Source organism: Xenopus tropicalis, chromosome 1, assembly GCF_000004195.4.
Source record: "Xenopus tropicalis strain Nigerian chromosome 1, UCB_Xtro_10.0, whole genome shotgun sequence".
Lineage (NCBI taxonomy): Eukaryota > Metazoa > Chordata > Amphibia > Anura > Pipidae > Xenopus > Xenopus tropicalis.
The window spans coordinates 60,436,818-60,454,148 of record NC_030677.2 but is presented as its reverse complement, the minus strand read 5'-3'; the positions used below and the strand labels follow the sequence as shown (position 1 = coordinate 60,454,148).

The following is a 17,331-nucleotide window of genomic DNA, read 5'->3' as shown; positions in this document are numbered from 1 at the left end:
TGCTAGGTTGGCTTTATATTAAGATATTCAGCCTATATACTATTTATCAAACCACTACCATATTAAATATATATATATATATATATATATATATATATATATATATATATATATATATATATATATACACACACACACACACACTTACATACATAATGTAATCAAGGAAAGCATTCTTGGGAACATAACTAGTATTACCTGGTTTAGCCTAGGAAGTTCCTTGTCAACTTTTTGTTTACTTCTGTTTTCTTGTGCCCACATACGGAGGTAGAGCCGACTGTCCTGGCTTGTCATCTTTTTCACTTAAAAAAGAAAAGGAGTAACAGAAACTTAAAACCCACATATAAGTTTGCATTCTACATATTAATTGAAACACAAACTGTGATGTTTAGGATGGTAATGCCGTTGCCTGCTCTGTGCTTGCCAATAAAGCAGCAAGTTAATAATCTGTATGATGCTCTCTTCTCACACTAAGGGAGGTAGGTATGTAACAAAATGCACTAAGTTTGCCCAGGAACAGTGACCCATAGCAACCAACCAGCAGCCATCACCAGTTTAAAGGAGCAGGGCCGGATTTGTTTGCCGGGCGCCCCGAGGCCGCCCCCTCTCTGTCGCCCCCCCCTGCGCATGCGCGAACGGCGAACCTCCCCCCGCGCATGCGGAGCAGTAGGGGAGAGGTCCCCATTGCTCCGTATGCGCGAAAAACTTTAATATTTTGGTGCGGCTGGGCGGCATGCCACCCCCCAATTTTTGCCGCCCTAGGCCCGGGCCTTTGTGGCCTTTCCACAAGTCCGGCCTGTAAAGGAGAAGGAGAGGTATGCTCACCGGAGGGTGTCAAAATGTTAGGCAATGATCAGTAACCTATTGCTAATTTTTAGCTCTGGTCCTCACTGTACAATACATTGTGCTGCAAGTCGAATCTTACCAACCTGACTGGTGTCCTGTCGCAGATAATGCAGACAGGGGAAGCTGAACTTCCTCCAAGTGTTGTTTGGGAAATGTTGGGTGGCTGTGTCCATAGGGCTATACAGACACGTGAAAGTCTTTTGACTGACCTAAAATTTACTTGTTGCAAGATATAAAGACCTTTTCCGCTAATGGTGCAAAAAGCACTTGTGCAGCTGGCCATATAGGGTGCAACTGCACAATTTTGTTAAACAGAATTCTGGATTTGACTCCGTCCTTATTCGTTAATGGAAAAAAAGAGGGGCCACTAAAATAATGTTGCTATTGGTCCCAGTATTCTAGTTGTGCCGCTGGTTCCACTTATTTCGCTCATTGTACTACATTTCCTGTGCCACTGGTTCCACTTATTTCGCTCATTGTACTACATTTCCCGTGCCACTGGTTCCACTCATTTCACTTTATTTCATAGTACTACACCTCCATTGAAAATGTATTCTTCACCTCTTTATATGCCTACCTTGGCTGCACTCTGGTGTAATATCTTCAAAAAAGTACTGAGTGGCCTCAAACGCAGAGTCAGGCTCTTCCTGTTCAGGGGACGGATCTTTGAACACACAAGAGGATGAAAGTAATGTGAGCAGGAATGGTGAGCATTAGCATGTAATTTAAAGACAACTGCACAAAAAGATCTGTAACAAAGCTTATCCCATTGAAGTCACGGCTTCTTAAATATAGTCAAGTCCTATTTCATTAAATAAATCTAAAAATCGTTTAATGTCATTAACCTTCACAAGGGGCAAATGGGACAACAGAGAGCAGGAATATTTGCAAATATATACATGCAGAAAGCAAGCAGCTCCTCTGCATTGTCAATCTGCCTGTATTTCTTCTCTATTCCAATTTAGGGATGTAGAGACTAATAGGAGGAAGTGTTTTGTTATGTCCAAACTGATTAAAACGGAACCAAAGATTATAGGTAGTGATGAGTGAATCTGTCCTGTTTTGCTTCAATGAAAAATGTGCAAAATGGAAAAGATTTGCAAAATGAATAGAAATCAAGGGTAACTTTTTTGGGGCTACTGTGTGACTTTTTAATTTTTCCAGCCATTGGAGTTTATAGGTGTTTTTTTTTTTTTAAGAAAAAATTCGCTCATCCCTAGTTACAGGGGAATTAACTGCATATTCAAGAGTGAATGTGGAATCTGAAACACATATATAGACAATTTCTATTTGCAGTACCTATGGGAAGGGTCTCTGTACATAGCACTTAGTAGTTGATCATATAAATGGCTGCTGTCCTCAGCGCCACATGCACGTACCAGGCAATGTATGCATCCTGTACAGAAGCTTCAGTTTCTCTGTGAGATCACCGTGACATGCAGCACCTAAGCATAAATAGAATAAGAACAGAATTACCCTGGTATATGCAACTGCACAATTGTACGACTTTACAACATTTCTTTTTCTTGAAAGTCTGTAATAAGCTAGCTGAATCACGTGGTAAAGAATACTCCAAGCTTGCCTGACAGAAACTGTACTAGCCCAGCTCTGATAATGAATGGGATGGGCATTGTTTTGGGGGCATGCACAGACCATCGAATTGCTGACAAATTGCCTGTGTATAGACAGGTTTAAGATATACTGACCTGCCCAGTCAGGAAATTACTACACAGCTCTAAATATTAGCATTAGACCGGAAAGGTAAAATAAGATGCTATAATGGACCAATTATAATCTACTCTTGTGATTTATTTCTCCAGAGGTGAAAAAATGCATTGCTATTAAATGTCCAAAACTTCCTTGCAAATCTTCCTGAGCAAATAAAGTTGTAAAGGGGAATGCAGACATCTAACCCATGCTTACAAATATAATTATGCTATATTATAAACAGAAATCACAGTAGAAAGTCTTTCTTAAATATTCATCCATCTTGTTAGAATACGTAGGTTCCTTAAAACATTGACTTACTCAGGCTAGAGACAAATTCTCGGAAGTTAATTAAGCAGTCTCCATTTTCATCCAGCAGGCGAAAGAGCCGGAAGGCCATCACATCGGTGTGTGCTCCACTAGCCCATGGAAAGAGCAAGCAGAACATGCCCTTGAATTGCTGGAAGTCTATGCGATACTGTTCCAAGTACGGTAGGCTGGGATCATGGCGCTCCACTGCGCTGCTATTGCCTCCCCAGTAACAACTAGTTAGGTGCTCCGCCTGCAACATCCATTGAAATAAGGGTCAGGTTTTAAATTAAACTTGAATGTAATTTGTCCATATTTTTAGATGACTTATCTGGCTGTGCTAAAGTGCCTATATTTTGTTAACAGGGTGTTTTGTGTAACTGGGCCCTAGCTCAGAGAAATCACTGCAGTGCACATGATGACCATTTGATACTCCTCTAGGACCTCAGTAGAGGTATGGGATTTATTATCAGGAATGCTTGGGGACCTGCTGTGGTATTCAGATTCTCTGGAAAGCCAAGGGACTTCAAATCCCAGAATCCATAATTTCACAATGGGAAGAGGTGAGGGAGGGGTTGAATAAATAGAAATTGTTTCTATGGAGTCAGACTATCAAGGTTTCCTTTCAGTCTGTGCAATTAATTATGTCTGTGTAAAAAATACATTTAAATTTGGCATTTCAAATAGTGGCATCTTTTCTACATAAACCCAACTGAATGGGCTCATGTAGAAAAGGTGGGTTTATTCTCCCTTTAAAAGTACATGCCATCTGTGGCAGCACTTTTCTTGAGGGTATCTATTCACTGCTCTTGTAGGAGAGGTTCTATATAAATGCTTCATAAGCTTTACACTATTAGGGTGAAGACACATAGGGCTACTAGTAGCAGCTACTTGTCGTGGCTACAAAAATAGACAATGCTGATCATTTACTGATAATTGTCTCTACATGTGTTTTAGCAGAGGCAATTCTCAGTATTGTCTATGGCAGGGTATTTTCTGGCGTTCAGTAGCCGTGACAAGCAGCTTCTACTAGTAGGCCAGTGTGTCTTCACCCTAAAGGTCTTAAAGCCTTTGGTGATTATCTATTGTTTAGATTCTTAGATATCTTAGCTGCCCTCTTCTGGCCAAACAAAAAAAAAAAAATTTTCTTTGGTGGGCAACTGAACCAACCCAGTAAGAGGTGGCCTGAATACTATTCTAACCCCAGTCTCCCACCTTACTGCACATACTTTATGAGAGAAGGTGGAGTACCCTAAAGCAACAGTGGTAATTTCTTAATGCCCAGTTGTTCTCTCTGTTGACCATTCATCCTTCCCATACTAAAGGATGTGCTTGACACATACCTTGAAGAGAGCATACAATTCCTCCAATTCATTGATAGTAAATGCAGTGTCAGTCACTATTGTTCGGACCTGGAGTAAGAAATAAATATTATTCTCATTATTTCCTGCCCATTTACATTACCTGCATTAATACACATACAGGACAAACCACCTATAAATGGGCTGATATATGGTGGTAATGCATTAAATGTTGCGAAGTTTGCACCAGATCTAGTAACCAACTCAGGCAGCTGTTCAGGGTCAGCTGTTCACTGGGGTGTTTAACAAATTGGTGCCCTCCAGTGATAGACCTGTCCTTTAATACTGATTTTATGTTCTTTGTTCCTTTAAATGCAGCTGAAAACAGTAAACAAAGCTTTTGGATCAAACAATTAACAGCAGTATGTCCTCCCTCCTTAGATTTAATTACAATATAATATCCAGAAACTAAAATGTGCACACTAATCTCTGTATGTTAGATACCAGGAGGGATGAATGATGTAGCAGTACCAAGCTGGCTTTCTATAAAGGCAGTGGCAGAAAGGGAGATTAGTCGCCCCGCAACAAATCTTCATTGCTACGGGCAACTAATCTCCCCGCAATGCCATTCCACCAGCAAGAATATAAATCGCTGGTGAGATGGCATACGCGTTGCTACAATTTCCGGAAGTCGCCGGAAGTTGCCTTGATTTACAATCTTGCTGGTGGGATGGAACACGCGCTGCTACGATTTGCCGAAGTCTCCTGAAGTTTCCTCTCTAGGCAACTTCAGCAAATCGCAGCAACGCGTTCTTCTGAAAGTTCTTGCATCAGTAATTAAGTTTGGACCACTGCTTTAAAGAGGCAGCAGAGAACTTTGGGACAGTTTTAGAGAAGGATTAGCATCCTCTGGAATATTGTGTTATAAAGAAGGTCTCTCTGTCTCCATGCATGTCTATAAGTGCAACCCTCTGCAAATAACTGGCTCTGCTTTTTTAAAGGAGAAGGAAAGGCAAAATCTATAAAGGATACCATTCAATAGTCCTACTACTCTTAATCTAAAACGCTATAGTTTTGGCTCTATTATTGCAAGAATAAGTTACAAAAACAAGTTAAACTTACTTCAAAGTTTACCATCGCTTTAGTGAACCGCGCCGCCATCTTGAAAGTGGGATGCCCACTTCTTTTCCTTCAGCACACTACACTGCGCATGCGCAACATTCCCTCCCCCTTGAGCCTAGGCGCGCTGTTCAGATTACTTCTGTGTATAGCGCGTCACCATAGCAACCGGCTTGCTATTGGTGAGTGCCCGTAGTGGGAGGGTCCGTGTGAAGGGGACAGCTCCTGTTTGTGCGCGCTCACAAAAGAGGTAGATGCATGCATAGTTACATAGTTACAAAGGGTTGAAAAAAGACCATTGTCCATCAAGTTCAACCCATCCAAGTAAACCCAGCACACAACCTATACTAACCAATCTATACACTCACATACATAAACTATATATATACAACCAGTAATACTAACTGTAGATATTAGTATCACAATAGCCTTGGATATTCTGCGCTGCCTAAAGTGCTGGTTTTAGTCTCCGTGCAGGAGCGATGCATTTTGGGAACCCTCTTTACCCAGCTCAGCGTTCTTTCTTCCTGTCTGGCTTCTGATCATCTGAACGGTTGAAATATGGGGAGACTTAAGGGCATTATTGAGACAACTGAAGGTATGCCTGCAGCTTGGGATTAACTCTTTAGTAGCCTTTCCTTGTCCTTTAATGATAATAGTATCACTTAAAAGCTCTGTATCTATACCACAGTATTGTCTTGAACACATATGGAAAAGTAGCAAAAAAAAACACTCACCACATTTCTTTTCGTAGTGTCCTCAAGAGTCTGTATCACTTTAAGCCTTTGTTTGAATCTCATCTGTTCTATCAAGTCGGCTCTTATTGTTCCAAATTTCTGCAAATGGTGAAACAAGCTTTACAAATGCATATATTTTGAAGTACAAACTGTGCTAACTAGACTGAAGTCTAGTCTATAAATGGAATTTTAGTACCACTGCTGGGAATATTTCTTGCTATTCAGCGGAAGTGCATTATGGGAAATGTACCTGATAGGAAGTGCTGATCAGTTTAAAGATGTCCACCTCTGGATAGGGCTCAGAATCGTCTGTGATGAGAGAATGGAGGTGCGGGATTGGTGGCAAGGTGCTGTCTTTGTTAGTCACGCTATCTAAATACCTAAAGGAAACAGAATACGCAGGCAGCATACTGTCACTATTAAAAAGAAATTGTTCTATAATTCTTTACGTTTGTATGAAACAAAGTCAGGCCTGACTGCAAAAAGGCTTTTCTGAGAAAGTCTAAAAAAGGCAACATAACACATAGGGGTTATGTTAGAGAAGTCTGCAGGTGGAGTACACTAAAGCAGGTAGCATTTACTGGACACGTATAAAAGAAAGTATCTCATTGGTTGCTCTGGGTTACTGCACCCAGGCACTTACTGCCCTTTATTACATATAGGGGAATAAGGGTTTTAGCTATCTTCAGGTCCAATACCCCCATAGCAACAAAGCATTTACCAATCTGTTCTTAGAAGGCAAAAATCTGATGGACTGCTATTGGTTACTAGACTTTGAATAGGTAAGAGAAGTTGGATCTGGGGGGTATAGCTAGAGAGGAAGGAGTCTTTTCTTGTTCCCTAGTGAACTGCCTCCAACAGGTGGAAGCTATACCCTACAGTCCCTGTGTTCCCCTAGCTATTGTGTGAGAAATTAACTCAGAATATACCTGCCCAAAACAGTCATTGCTTCTCCATCGTCTTTACAGTTCAGAAGCTTGTCCACATTTGCCTCTAGAACAGCAAGGGCTAGCTGGAATATCACCTTGATGCCTTCATAGAAGAAACAATCTACGACCACAACTGCACTTTCAAAGGGCATTACACTGAGGAACAGGGTGAGGAACCATGAGAGTGAGATGGTGGAGATCACACCCAGGTCCTGCATGCAGTCGTACAACTGTGGCACATAATCCCTGGCCAACTCTTCAAATACTCCTTGGTCTACAAGAGCACCTGTAGTGGAAGCAAAAAAGTATTGTTAATAGGGGTGCAATTTGCTGGTCTCTGGCTTTCGTTATGATTAAAATACTAGAGTTAGCTATCCTAGACAATTACTAAACTACTGAATGAACTGAAGTCTTATACACCATAAATCCCATGTTATAAAAGTCTAATAAACAATAAAAGTTTAGTTATCAATAATTCAGCATTATTTGTCTGGAAAAAAGGAAATATATCTGGACAAACTCTTTTCAGTGTTTCCCCTGGAAATTATAGATCAAGGCAAGCAGAGCTGCCTCTAGGTCTGTGGACAGAGGGGTCATTTATCTGCAGTGCTTTTCACCACCGATCACCACCTGATACTACATTTGTGAAAACCCCAGCACTATTCTTGCTGCAAAACACATTCTTATCAAAAAAACCCATGAAAATCAGGCACACCTGCACTGTATTTCTATAGTGTAAAAAGCATAGGCAATAGGGATGTCCATGAGAGGCAGCTGATCATTGATCTGTGCAAAAAGGGGCTTCCACACCGCTCAACAAAGTGATGTCCAGCCTCTACGGTAGCTTACGGGTGTGGATCAGTCTCTGGGCAGAGACTGTGATATAGAATGTACAATATAGGGCCATAATATACCTGTGGACCTTTAGCAGCAGTTTAAGCTAAAGGTCAGGGGGTGTTATATAATAATAATATAATAATAATAATATAATATAATATCTAGAAGTTAAACAGTCAAATATTATATATAGCTTACAGACAGCAACCACCCCCAATTGCTTTGTTGCCCTGCCCCCCCATCAATAAACATGGCACTGAGAACAAGAATGCGGTTTGATAATAGCATTTGGATGCCTAATGAGTCCTCTGGTATACAGTGGCTGGTCCTCTAATGTATTTTGTACATACAAGGGTAAATATCATTATCCCCAGATACATACCAACCACCCTGGTGTTATAGTAATCGGGAAGCATGCGTTCACACAGAGCTACAAGCAACCAAAAGGCTTCCTCTTCTTTGGCATATAGAAGGAGGACTGATGTCACTATATTCATAGCCTGCAAAAGAAGGAGGGGTGCATCATATAGTAGGTAAAGTTTTGGGAAATAATAAGAATAAATACTTTATGCAGGATTTTCTGGCTGATTGAAATAAGGAAACTATAATTTCTAAAATATTAACTGGCCAAAAATGACCCCTTGGTAAAGCCAGACAAGCACTACCATTTATTTTTTATTAAAATTTCTGTCACTGTAGGGCAATGATTCATTTGATCTTGTAGATGAAATTTAATGTCTTGGATTTTTGACTGCATAAAATCATAACATTTAACTTCAACCGGCTCCTGTGATGCCGATAGCCCAAAGCAAATGCCCTCTTTACCCATCCCTGAAATCAGTCCTGCTTGTACAGTTAATTTTACTAGAGCACAAAGGCAAACTGCTATGGCCCCCAGCATTACTGAGACCCCTTAGAGGGAGAACAAAGACAATCACTGGGTTTCACTTTCCCTGAATATGATACATCATCATAAAAACCTCTGTTGTATTCTGTAAACTGGGTCAGGGCGGATGTTTGCAGCATCATTTGCTACTGTCAACAATTTTAAAGGAAATCAAACAGCAGTAAAATAGACATTTCAGCCCAAGCTGTTGATTGTGCTGACGATGTATGACTCAAACTATTACAGCAGCATAAAGAATCCCACTGTTCTGTCTGTAAAATGGCATGCTGTACAAACCACTGCCCTTGCTGACATACACATACTCCCTATGCAAGGAGACTGACAGCTCATGTGTCCCTATTCTAGAAAGCAGGATCAGAGACTTAGCACTCATTGAAAAGCACACAATACAGGTATAGGACCCATTATCCAGAATGCTCGGGGGCCAAGGGTATTCCGGATAAGGGGTCTTTCCGTAATTTGGATCTCAATACCTTAAGTCTACTAAAAAATCAATAAAACATTAATTAAGCCCAATAGGATTGTTTTGCATCCAATAAGGATTAATTATATCTTAGTTGTGATCAATTACAAGGTTCTGTTTTATTTCTACATAGAAAAAGGAAATCAGTTTTAAAATTCTGAATTATTTGATTAAAATGGAGTCTATGGGAGACGGGCATTCCGTGATTCGGAGCTTTCTGGATAACGGGTTTCTGGATAAGGGGTCCGATACCTGTACTGGCTTCTAACTGTGAATATAACTGGGGAGCCACGAAAAGGGTTTCTTTAGTTTGCTAAATAACATTTCCTGACTATGTGATATAGCCTACTTATAAAAACACTGACTTTCTTTTATTTTCCCTTAAAAGACAAAAAAGCTTGAGAATGTAACATCTTGCGTGGACAGACCTTTCTGCAAAGAGATCTTTCATCCTTTAATGAGCAGTTTGTTTTTTTTTTCTTATAGAAGATACTTAATCTGAAGCGACCAATAAGAAATATGGTAGCTTAAGTCACCATGATGCAGAACATATGTAGAGTGTATAATTTCCTTTTAATCAAATTCTACACAGAATTGTTTGGTTATTCATACAAAATAGTCATATACTGTAGCTTCTTTCCTACAAAATTATTCTAGTCTATTGGTTTTGCATATACTAAGGAGACAAGAAAGCATGACTTTAAAGGGTTAACTTAAAAGGGTTAAGTGGCACTTACTTGGCAGTAACCAATGTTTGGGTTCCTGAAGGCATAAGCAGTGAGCACTCTCCGCAGTGCCGATATCCCTATTTCATTCTGAAAGGCAGGATGCTCTGGGAGAGAACGGTGCAGGTCTCGTTCGATTTCCTCTGTAGCAAGATTATATTTGCCCATGGACTTCTCAACCAACTCCTCATAATACCCAGGGTGTGTGGCCATCTCATTTATGGCTCCTATTGATGGACAACATGTGATCCTCAATAACAGAATAGCTCATTATTGCTCCTGTCATTAATGGCTTTACTTAAGTCTTAACTCCCTGCAGATACGTACATCCTGATAAACTAGCTAAAGGATGGCACTGACCTGAAAACAGCAGCCATAGCTCCCCTCGCATGACCTCCGGGATGCCTTTCAGAACAAGGTCGCGTGTTTTCTCTGTACGATACATGCACACCCCTTGGCCATATTCTGTAAAGTGTGTCTTCCAGGCTTGCTCCTTCAGAAACTCCTTGGCCTTGGAAGCAAATAAAAATACATATCTCAGTATAACACAAAAGCCAAGAACAATCTATAAGATACATATGGTGTTTCATAAGTTTGAGTCTGTCCTAGTGATCTTATGTTAAACCCATTAAGATGCCCAATAAAGTAAAGCTACCTATACACTGGCAAATATAAAATTGCTAAATATCAGCTTATTGGCCCATGCTGGGACATTCCTCATAACCTGGCATATCAATATCCAGTCAGTACATGTGCGGGTTATAAAATCCCACTGGATAATGACCGCATTGGCCAGTTGATGCAATACTCTCTCAACAAGATTGTAAAGGCCTGTATTATAATGTTATCATTGGGGAAACAATAGGAATATCATATTTTAGCTCAGCAATTGCATGGCCTAATTGGGCAGAGATCCTCTTGTCTCGTATCCTCTCAAACAAGCATATCTTTATATGCATGCCTAGCTCAAAACAGCTTATCGACCACCTCTATATGTAAATAGATGTTACTATGCTTTTTTTTTTGTAAACATCTTTAGTAAACAATCCCGACATTCATATTGCAAACAAGAGCAGTCTATTTTTGGGGTAGAAACACAGACCTTTTTTTCTTGTAAAAAGCAGCTAAAAATATCAATGCACACAGGAATGTTTCTAGACTTGTGTCCAGGCTAAAAACAAACTGTCTGTTTTTTCTAAATTGTGGAAAAGGCCCTGATTGTCAGGGAATGCAGATGATCTGGTAATGTTGGAATTTTATGTGCTCAGGGTAAGCTGTAATAAAACTAAAACTCCTGTGATGTATTATAAGTCCATTGTCTGTCCAGCATTTTCAGCTATCAGGCTGATGCCCCTTCCAGGCTACTGCACATAGGGCAGCTCCTCTGCTCCGCTCTCTGGTGTGTTTGCACCAAGAGACACTGCCTGTGTGCAGACACACGGAGCAGATTTTAGAGCTATGCATTTTCAAACTTCAATAAGCTCTATGTGTCTGCACAAAGGCTGACCTGTACCAAACTCCTGGCTACTTATTTCCATGGAAAGTTAAAAGGAAACATCAACTAAAAACAACAGAGAAAACTTTGTATTTGGTGGGGTAAGTGGATTTAGCATGAGTCTGTTTTAAAGAATAATGACACACAAGGTGTTTTGTCCTCCACTGCCAAGCAAAATGCCCCTTTCAACCTGTCACTGTGCAATAGGATTGAAGAGAGAGGATACCACACCTATTTACTGGGAATGGGGGTGGTTAGACACCAACAACGAAAAAAAACTGCTAACCATGGACATAGTGCATATGGCAATGGACAGTGTTGGGTGGGGCTGGTAGTGTGATCATAGGCATGGCCAGGGGCATGGTAGGAACATGGCCACAGTGTGGATAAAACCACCAGATGGGTTGATGTGCAAAGTTTAGAGAGACTGTACAAAAGGTTGCATGTGGGATCCATTAACTTATAGTTATGCCCCTGATCTGTGGCACCACACAGATCCCAAATCTGGTTCACCTCCTTAGGGCTCTGGCACACAGGGAGATTAGTCGCCCACGATTTTCGGGAAATTTTCGGTGGGATGGCGGGTCATGGCAACTCGGGGAGATTAGTCGCCCGCGAACAGGGAGTTTTGTTGCGGGCAACTAATCTCCCTGTGTGCCAGAGCCCTTAAAGCAACTGTACAGATAAAGTGAATGATTAGAAGCTCTGCGAAAACAACATTACTTTCATGTGTCACCACATGTAAAAAAAAAAATTGTGGCATCAACTGGGGATACAGTGTGAGACTGAGATAATAATGATAGAAAATTACACATTCTCTCTGGCCAGGCACAAACATATTGGGGGGAAGTAGAGAGAACCCTTTTTTGGAGTAAAAGTGGTGGAAAAACTGGTGGAAAACACTTTCTCCGGATTCACAAACAAAAATCCGCCTAAATTCCGACTCAACCGCCACTTTTGTGTTTTTGGTGAAAAAAAGACAGTTTACAGACACTTTTGTGAATTTGTCGTTTAAACGACATTTAAACAACATTTTAACGACATTTTTTCCCGACATTTTCAAAATGGAGTAAAGCTCAGTGTAACTCTGTTACACTGTTAGATCAATTCTAAGCTCTTCTATTTTGTTTTGTTTCCCCCAATCTCCATTTCACACCTAAGGTAGGGGTCCCATGGGGGGATCGTTAATATATTAATGGGGATTAGCAGCCTATTGTTAGGGGACAAGTTTCTGTCTCACCCTAGAACAAAAGCTGCAAAAAGCCTCATTAACATTTTATAAACTAGTAAAACACTGATTAAAAAAAAGTTCAATTTATATTTAAAAAGTTTCATAATTATGCCAATTATAGCTTAATCAATGAGGCAATAATAACATTTTGTGTGAATATATTGTAAACATTTTTATTAAAAGGAAAAGTAAAGCCTCCCAGGCAAATTTTTAGTTTTAGCAGCAGCAGTGCCCCGTCTTTAATCACTTCACTGACATTTGCCCCAACTTATCTGTGCCCCCATAGCATGTGCAGAACTACAGAGCTGCCCGACAGCATTGGTCCCCACCTGTTCCCAGCAGCCATCTTGGGGATCAGCAAACAGCACATGCACACTGGCACCCAAACTGGGATATTGGGGTACAGGGTTGGACTGGCCCAACAGGGCACTGGATAAAAACCCGGTGGGTCCTAGTCCTGTTGGAGCTCTATTCACTGGGCATGTTGGTGCGTGGGCCAGATTGCTGCTGCCTAGTAATGAGTAGGGGCTAGAGAAGAAGGTATTTAGACCCTTAAATCTTGTTACAGAAGTGGAATTACACAGAAATATAGAAAAAAATGATAGATTGTCCTGAAAAAAATGATGTATAGTTTCCCTGTGCAAACTAAAATTACCCCTCGGGAAATGCCCCCAACTTGAAATGGCATATGAAATGCAAAATCCTGCTGGTAAAATCCTTACCCCAAGGCTCATGTAGCTGTGTTTGGACTGGGTTTGATGGTACCGACAGATTTACTAAGAGCTAAAGGCAGATTCATAAAAAAAAAATATGTCGGGAAAATGACAAAATCTGTAAACTGTCTGATTAAAAGACAAATTCACAAAAGTGGAGAGAGAGGTTTATGAATTAGGTGGAAAATCCCACAAATCTATCTCCATTTTTATTTTGTCTCAATATCACCACTTTTGTGAATTCCCCCCATCGAGTCTACATTAAAGATATTGCATTAACAAATAATGAAATCATTACCAGTTTAGGATTGAACTCTTCCGGCGACCTCCTGCGATACATGGTCATTAGTGTCTGGGTTGCAGTTGGCGCACTATTGCAGTTTAGGTTGAATTGGCGCTCACCATCTGTTTCATTGCCAACGCTTTGCTTAGGGCTGCAGGAAACAAATACGCTGGCCCTGGAGTAAACCTGTTAAAGCAACACACACATATTAATACATAACACACAAGAACTATTAATAATACAGTACCTTCCTGTAATTTACTGTATATCATGGAGCTGCCTAAATGATGTGCCTACCAACTACAAGGACCTATGTGGCAGGATTCTACACCAAAAACTAGCTGTGTAACTGCTGAACAAGCACAACTTTCAAGGAAGGGTGAAAACGGGAAGGATCCATAATGCAAAAGCCCAGTGACCCATAGCAGCCATTTAGCAAATCTCTTTTTTAAGTATATTGCAGAGTAGTAAAATAACATTTGATGTGTGCATGTTTGTACATAATCCAATCAACCACCTAAGTGGTTCATCCTGCAACAGGCAGTTCTCCCTTTTAACCTATCCAAACATGGGCAGATTTATTATGCAGTGTAAAAAACTGTGACGATATCTGCCACAAAATGCCAGGCTTCATCGCGTAAAAAACGGCAGAATTAAAAAAAAAACAAAAACAGCAGAAATAATAACATAAAATCTGACATTCAACAACAACCTCTCCATTTATTTTACACAGCTTTTTACACCGTTTTTTCTGTGAATTTCATTTTATGCAGCATAATAAATAGGCCCTTATATGTCCTTCTTTAATACACACTAGCCTACTGAGTATATTCAGTACTCATGAAGTTACTTGCTACTATGGACAATGTCAGCAGGAGGAGTTGGGCTCTACACACTTACACACTTACCTCTTCATCAAGGCTGTTGTCGCTTCCAGAAATGTCTTTATCAAAATACATTTTGAGAGTAGTCTGCTGCAGGAAGTCAGATATCCTCTGCACAAGAAAGTCTCGGTCCTTTAGGTTGGCAAACAGGAAAGTCATTCTGTTTCTGGTGCTAATAGAAAGAGGGCTTGGCAACACACTGGAGCTGTCAGCCTTTTCTACTATTGTCACCTAAAAACAAAGGGATTCTTAGCACCATCTTTCTCTCAAGCGCATACATGGTACTTTTACTATTTATCAGAACAAACACCATGTAAAATTCTATATATCACAGGAGAAACTGTTGCAAATCCTTGGGGACCTTCCTCAATTCTAACTCTTTTCAGCTTTTAAATGGGGGTCACTGACCCCAGCAGCCAAAAAGCTATTGCTTTGTGAGGCTACAATTTAATTATTATTGTTACTTCATTACTTATCTTTCAATTCAGATCCTCTCCTATAACTATATCAGTCTCTCATTCAAACAAATCCCTGGCTGCTATTGGCATATTTACATTTAAAGATTATAGGGGTCATTTACTATACCCCTGGCCACAAAGGCTAGAGCAATAAGAGGCATAATAATAAGTGTGTGCCCCGTACAATACATGCAGTGTGCAGCTTACCCTAAGCTTCTCTGTCATCTAGTAAATATGGGCAGCACAGCACTACTGAAGTTTAAATGGCAGCTCCTATGTTTACACGGTAGTTCACTTACATAAACTATATTATAAGTTCAGAAGCAAACATATGAATTTTACTGGTGTCACAAAGGACACATTATGTGTATACATTTGTTTGGTTTTACTGGGTCTTTTAGTAGTTTTATATGTTTACTCTATCTCTGGAGCCAATTCAATTACACACATTCATGTTCTTTTACAAGGCAAGCCAGAAAGATATTGTTTAACAGAATATTCCTTTTTTCGTTTTATTGGCCCTTGAACTGCATTAATAAACACATATAAATAGATTCTGTCAACTACCTCTGGAGCCAAGTTCAATAACGCCTTCTTGTTTTATAAGGCATGTTGGAAGGATTATGCTTTATAGGTTATTCTCTCCAGATTTGTTATTGTAATATAAAAGCCCAGCTGCTCATTACCAGCTGTACAACATGCAGCAACTTTCTCACCTCTCGCAATGGAATGATCAGGCTGCACAAGTTCTCTTCTTTACTAGTGAAGCAAATATAATTTGTGGAAACAAACATCTGCCCCAGAATGTGCCTTTTACTAAATGGTGTCCAGAGTGTGCAATCAGTGTGTCCATCCAGCTTCTCATCTTTTGGTAGGCGGAACAGTGCCCGGTATCTCTCACTCTTTGCTCTGGCATCCAAATCACTGCAAAACAATGCACAAAAAATGATAAAAAAGAATATACTTCTCTTTTTGAATCCCTGTATAAAAATAGTAGGATAATAAACTGGCTGTTCATTCACTGTTTGGCTTAAAGATCCTTATTGCATATTCCCCCATATTCACAGGTTATAAATTTACTGGCCAAGTGACAGCTACTGAGGTAAAGTATTAGAATATATAAAGCGAAAAGAAAAAATCGGTTGTGCTATCCAAAATTAAGTCTATAGTTAAGTTAACTTGGAGTGCGTATTCCTAAAAGCCGCGGCTTCTAGCTATAGAAGTGCAATATACAAAAAAGGAAGTCACTCACGATTCAGTAGGTTCAAAGAACTGCCTCCATGCAGGTTTATTGGAGTAATCAGTGAGAAGGATATAGATGTTTCGGGAACCTCTCGTTCCCTTTTTCAATGTAGCATTCCCTACACTGAAAAGGGAATAGGGAATGCTACATTGAAAAAGGGAACGAGATAGCTTTATTGTGGGTATGGATATATTAATAAAAAAGGCATTTGGATTTTATAATTAATTTTAAAAGGACTTTCATTATACAGCTTTTTATGTCTGGGTGACAGGTCCCCTTTAATAATAAAATTGAGGGATATTGGCCTGGAACATAATACCGTATATACTCGAGTATAAGCCGATCCGAATATAAGCCGAGGTACCTAATTTTACCTAAGAAAGCTGGAAAAACTTATTGACTCGAGTATAAGCCTAGGGTGGGAAACTATATGGTATCAACAATGATACCTTAAGAGTACTACCCCCTTAGCACAATCAGCAACCAAGCTAAAACACAAAGACTTAAAATCCTTAATATAGAATATAAAGTGCAATGTCTAGTGAAGAATGGGACAGGTGAGGATGGTAGATGAAGATGAATTTGGGAGTGGGCCAGGGCACTGGAGGGTCTGGTTGGGGTGTGATTTGCACACAAAGGACAGAGGGTGCTAGTCTGGAGGGACCCATGGCACCCGACTCGAGTATAAGCCGAGGGCAACTTTTTCAGCACATTTTGGGTGCTGAAAAACTAGGCTTATACTCGAGTATATACAGTATTTGTTCTTTAACGATGTGTGCGTTGACTAAAACACGACTGGAACCACGACCCTAACCGGCCAGCATCCAGAAGAAACCCTACCAGACCCAGCTAGTCCCCTCTATTTATAGATCCACGCCCATTCTGCCCACCTATGATGTCACATAAGGGGCAGGGTGGGGATAGACATGCACCTATAAATCAGAGAGCCGGAACCCAGCATTGTAAGGTCGCAGGCGGGGAGAGCAGGCCGAAGAAACTGAAAAGTTGGGCCAAGGTCTGTAGAGGTTGTTTTCTCTAGAAAAGAGGCGCTTGCGAGGGGACATGATTAATCTGTACAAGTACATTAGAGGGGATAATCGACTGATAGGGGATGTTCTTTTTCCCATACAACGATCAGTGCATC

General features: G+C 40.3%; 1 protein-coding gene across 2 annotated transcripts in view; it reads right to left on the bottom strand.

Moving 5' to 3' along the window:
- The window catches only part of tbc1d9 (TBC1 domain family member 9), a 49,678-nt gene that overhangs the window by 5,468 nt on the left and 26,879 nt on the right, over positions 1-17,331 (bottom strand). For both annotated transcript variants that reach the window (XM_031896085.1, NM_001137618.1), the window contains 14 exon segments: positions 15,661-15,868; positions 14,511-14,717; positions 13,618-13,788; positions 10,241-10,391; positions 9,893-10,107; positions 8,168-8,285; positions 6,949-7,234; positions 6,270-6,399; positions 6,020-6,118; positions 4,206-4,274; positions 2,875-3,115; positions 2,226-2,291; positions 1,424-1,510; positions 199-302 (listed from right to left, as the gene is read on the bottom strand). In XM_031896085.1, coding sequence (XP_031751945.1) covers positions 199-302; positions 1,424-1,510; positions 2,226-2,291; positions 2,875-3,115; positions 4,206-4,274; positions 6,020-6,118; positions 6,270-6,399; positions 6,949-7,234; positions 8,168-8,285; positions 9,893-10,107; positions 10,241-10,391; positions 13,618-13,788; positions 14,511-14,717; positions 15,661-15,868 — 2,152 coding nt within the window.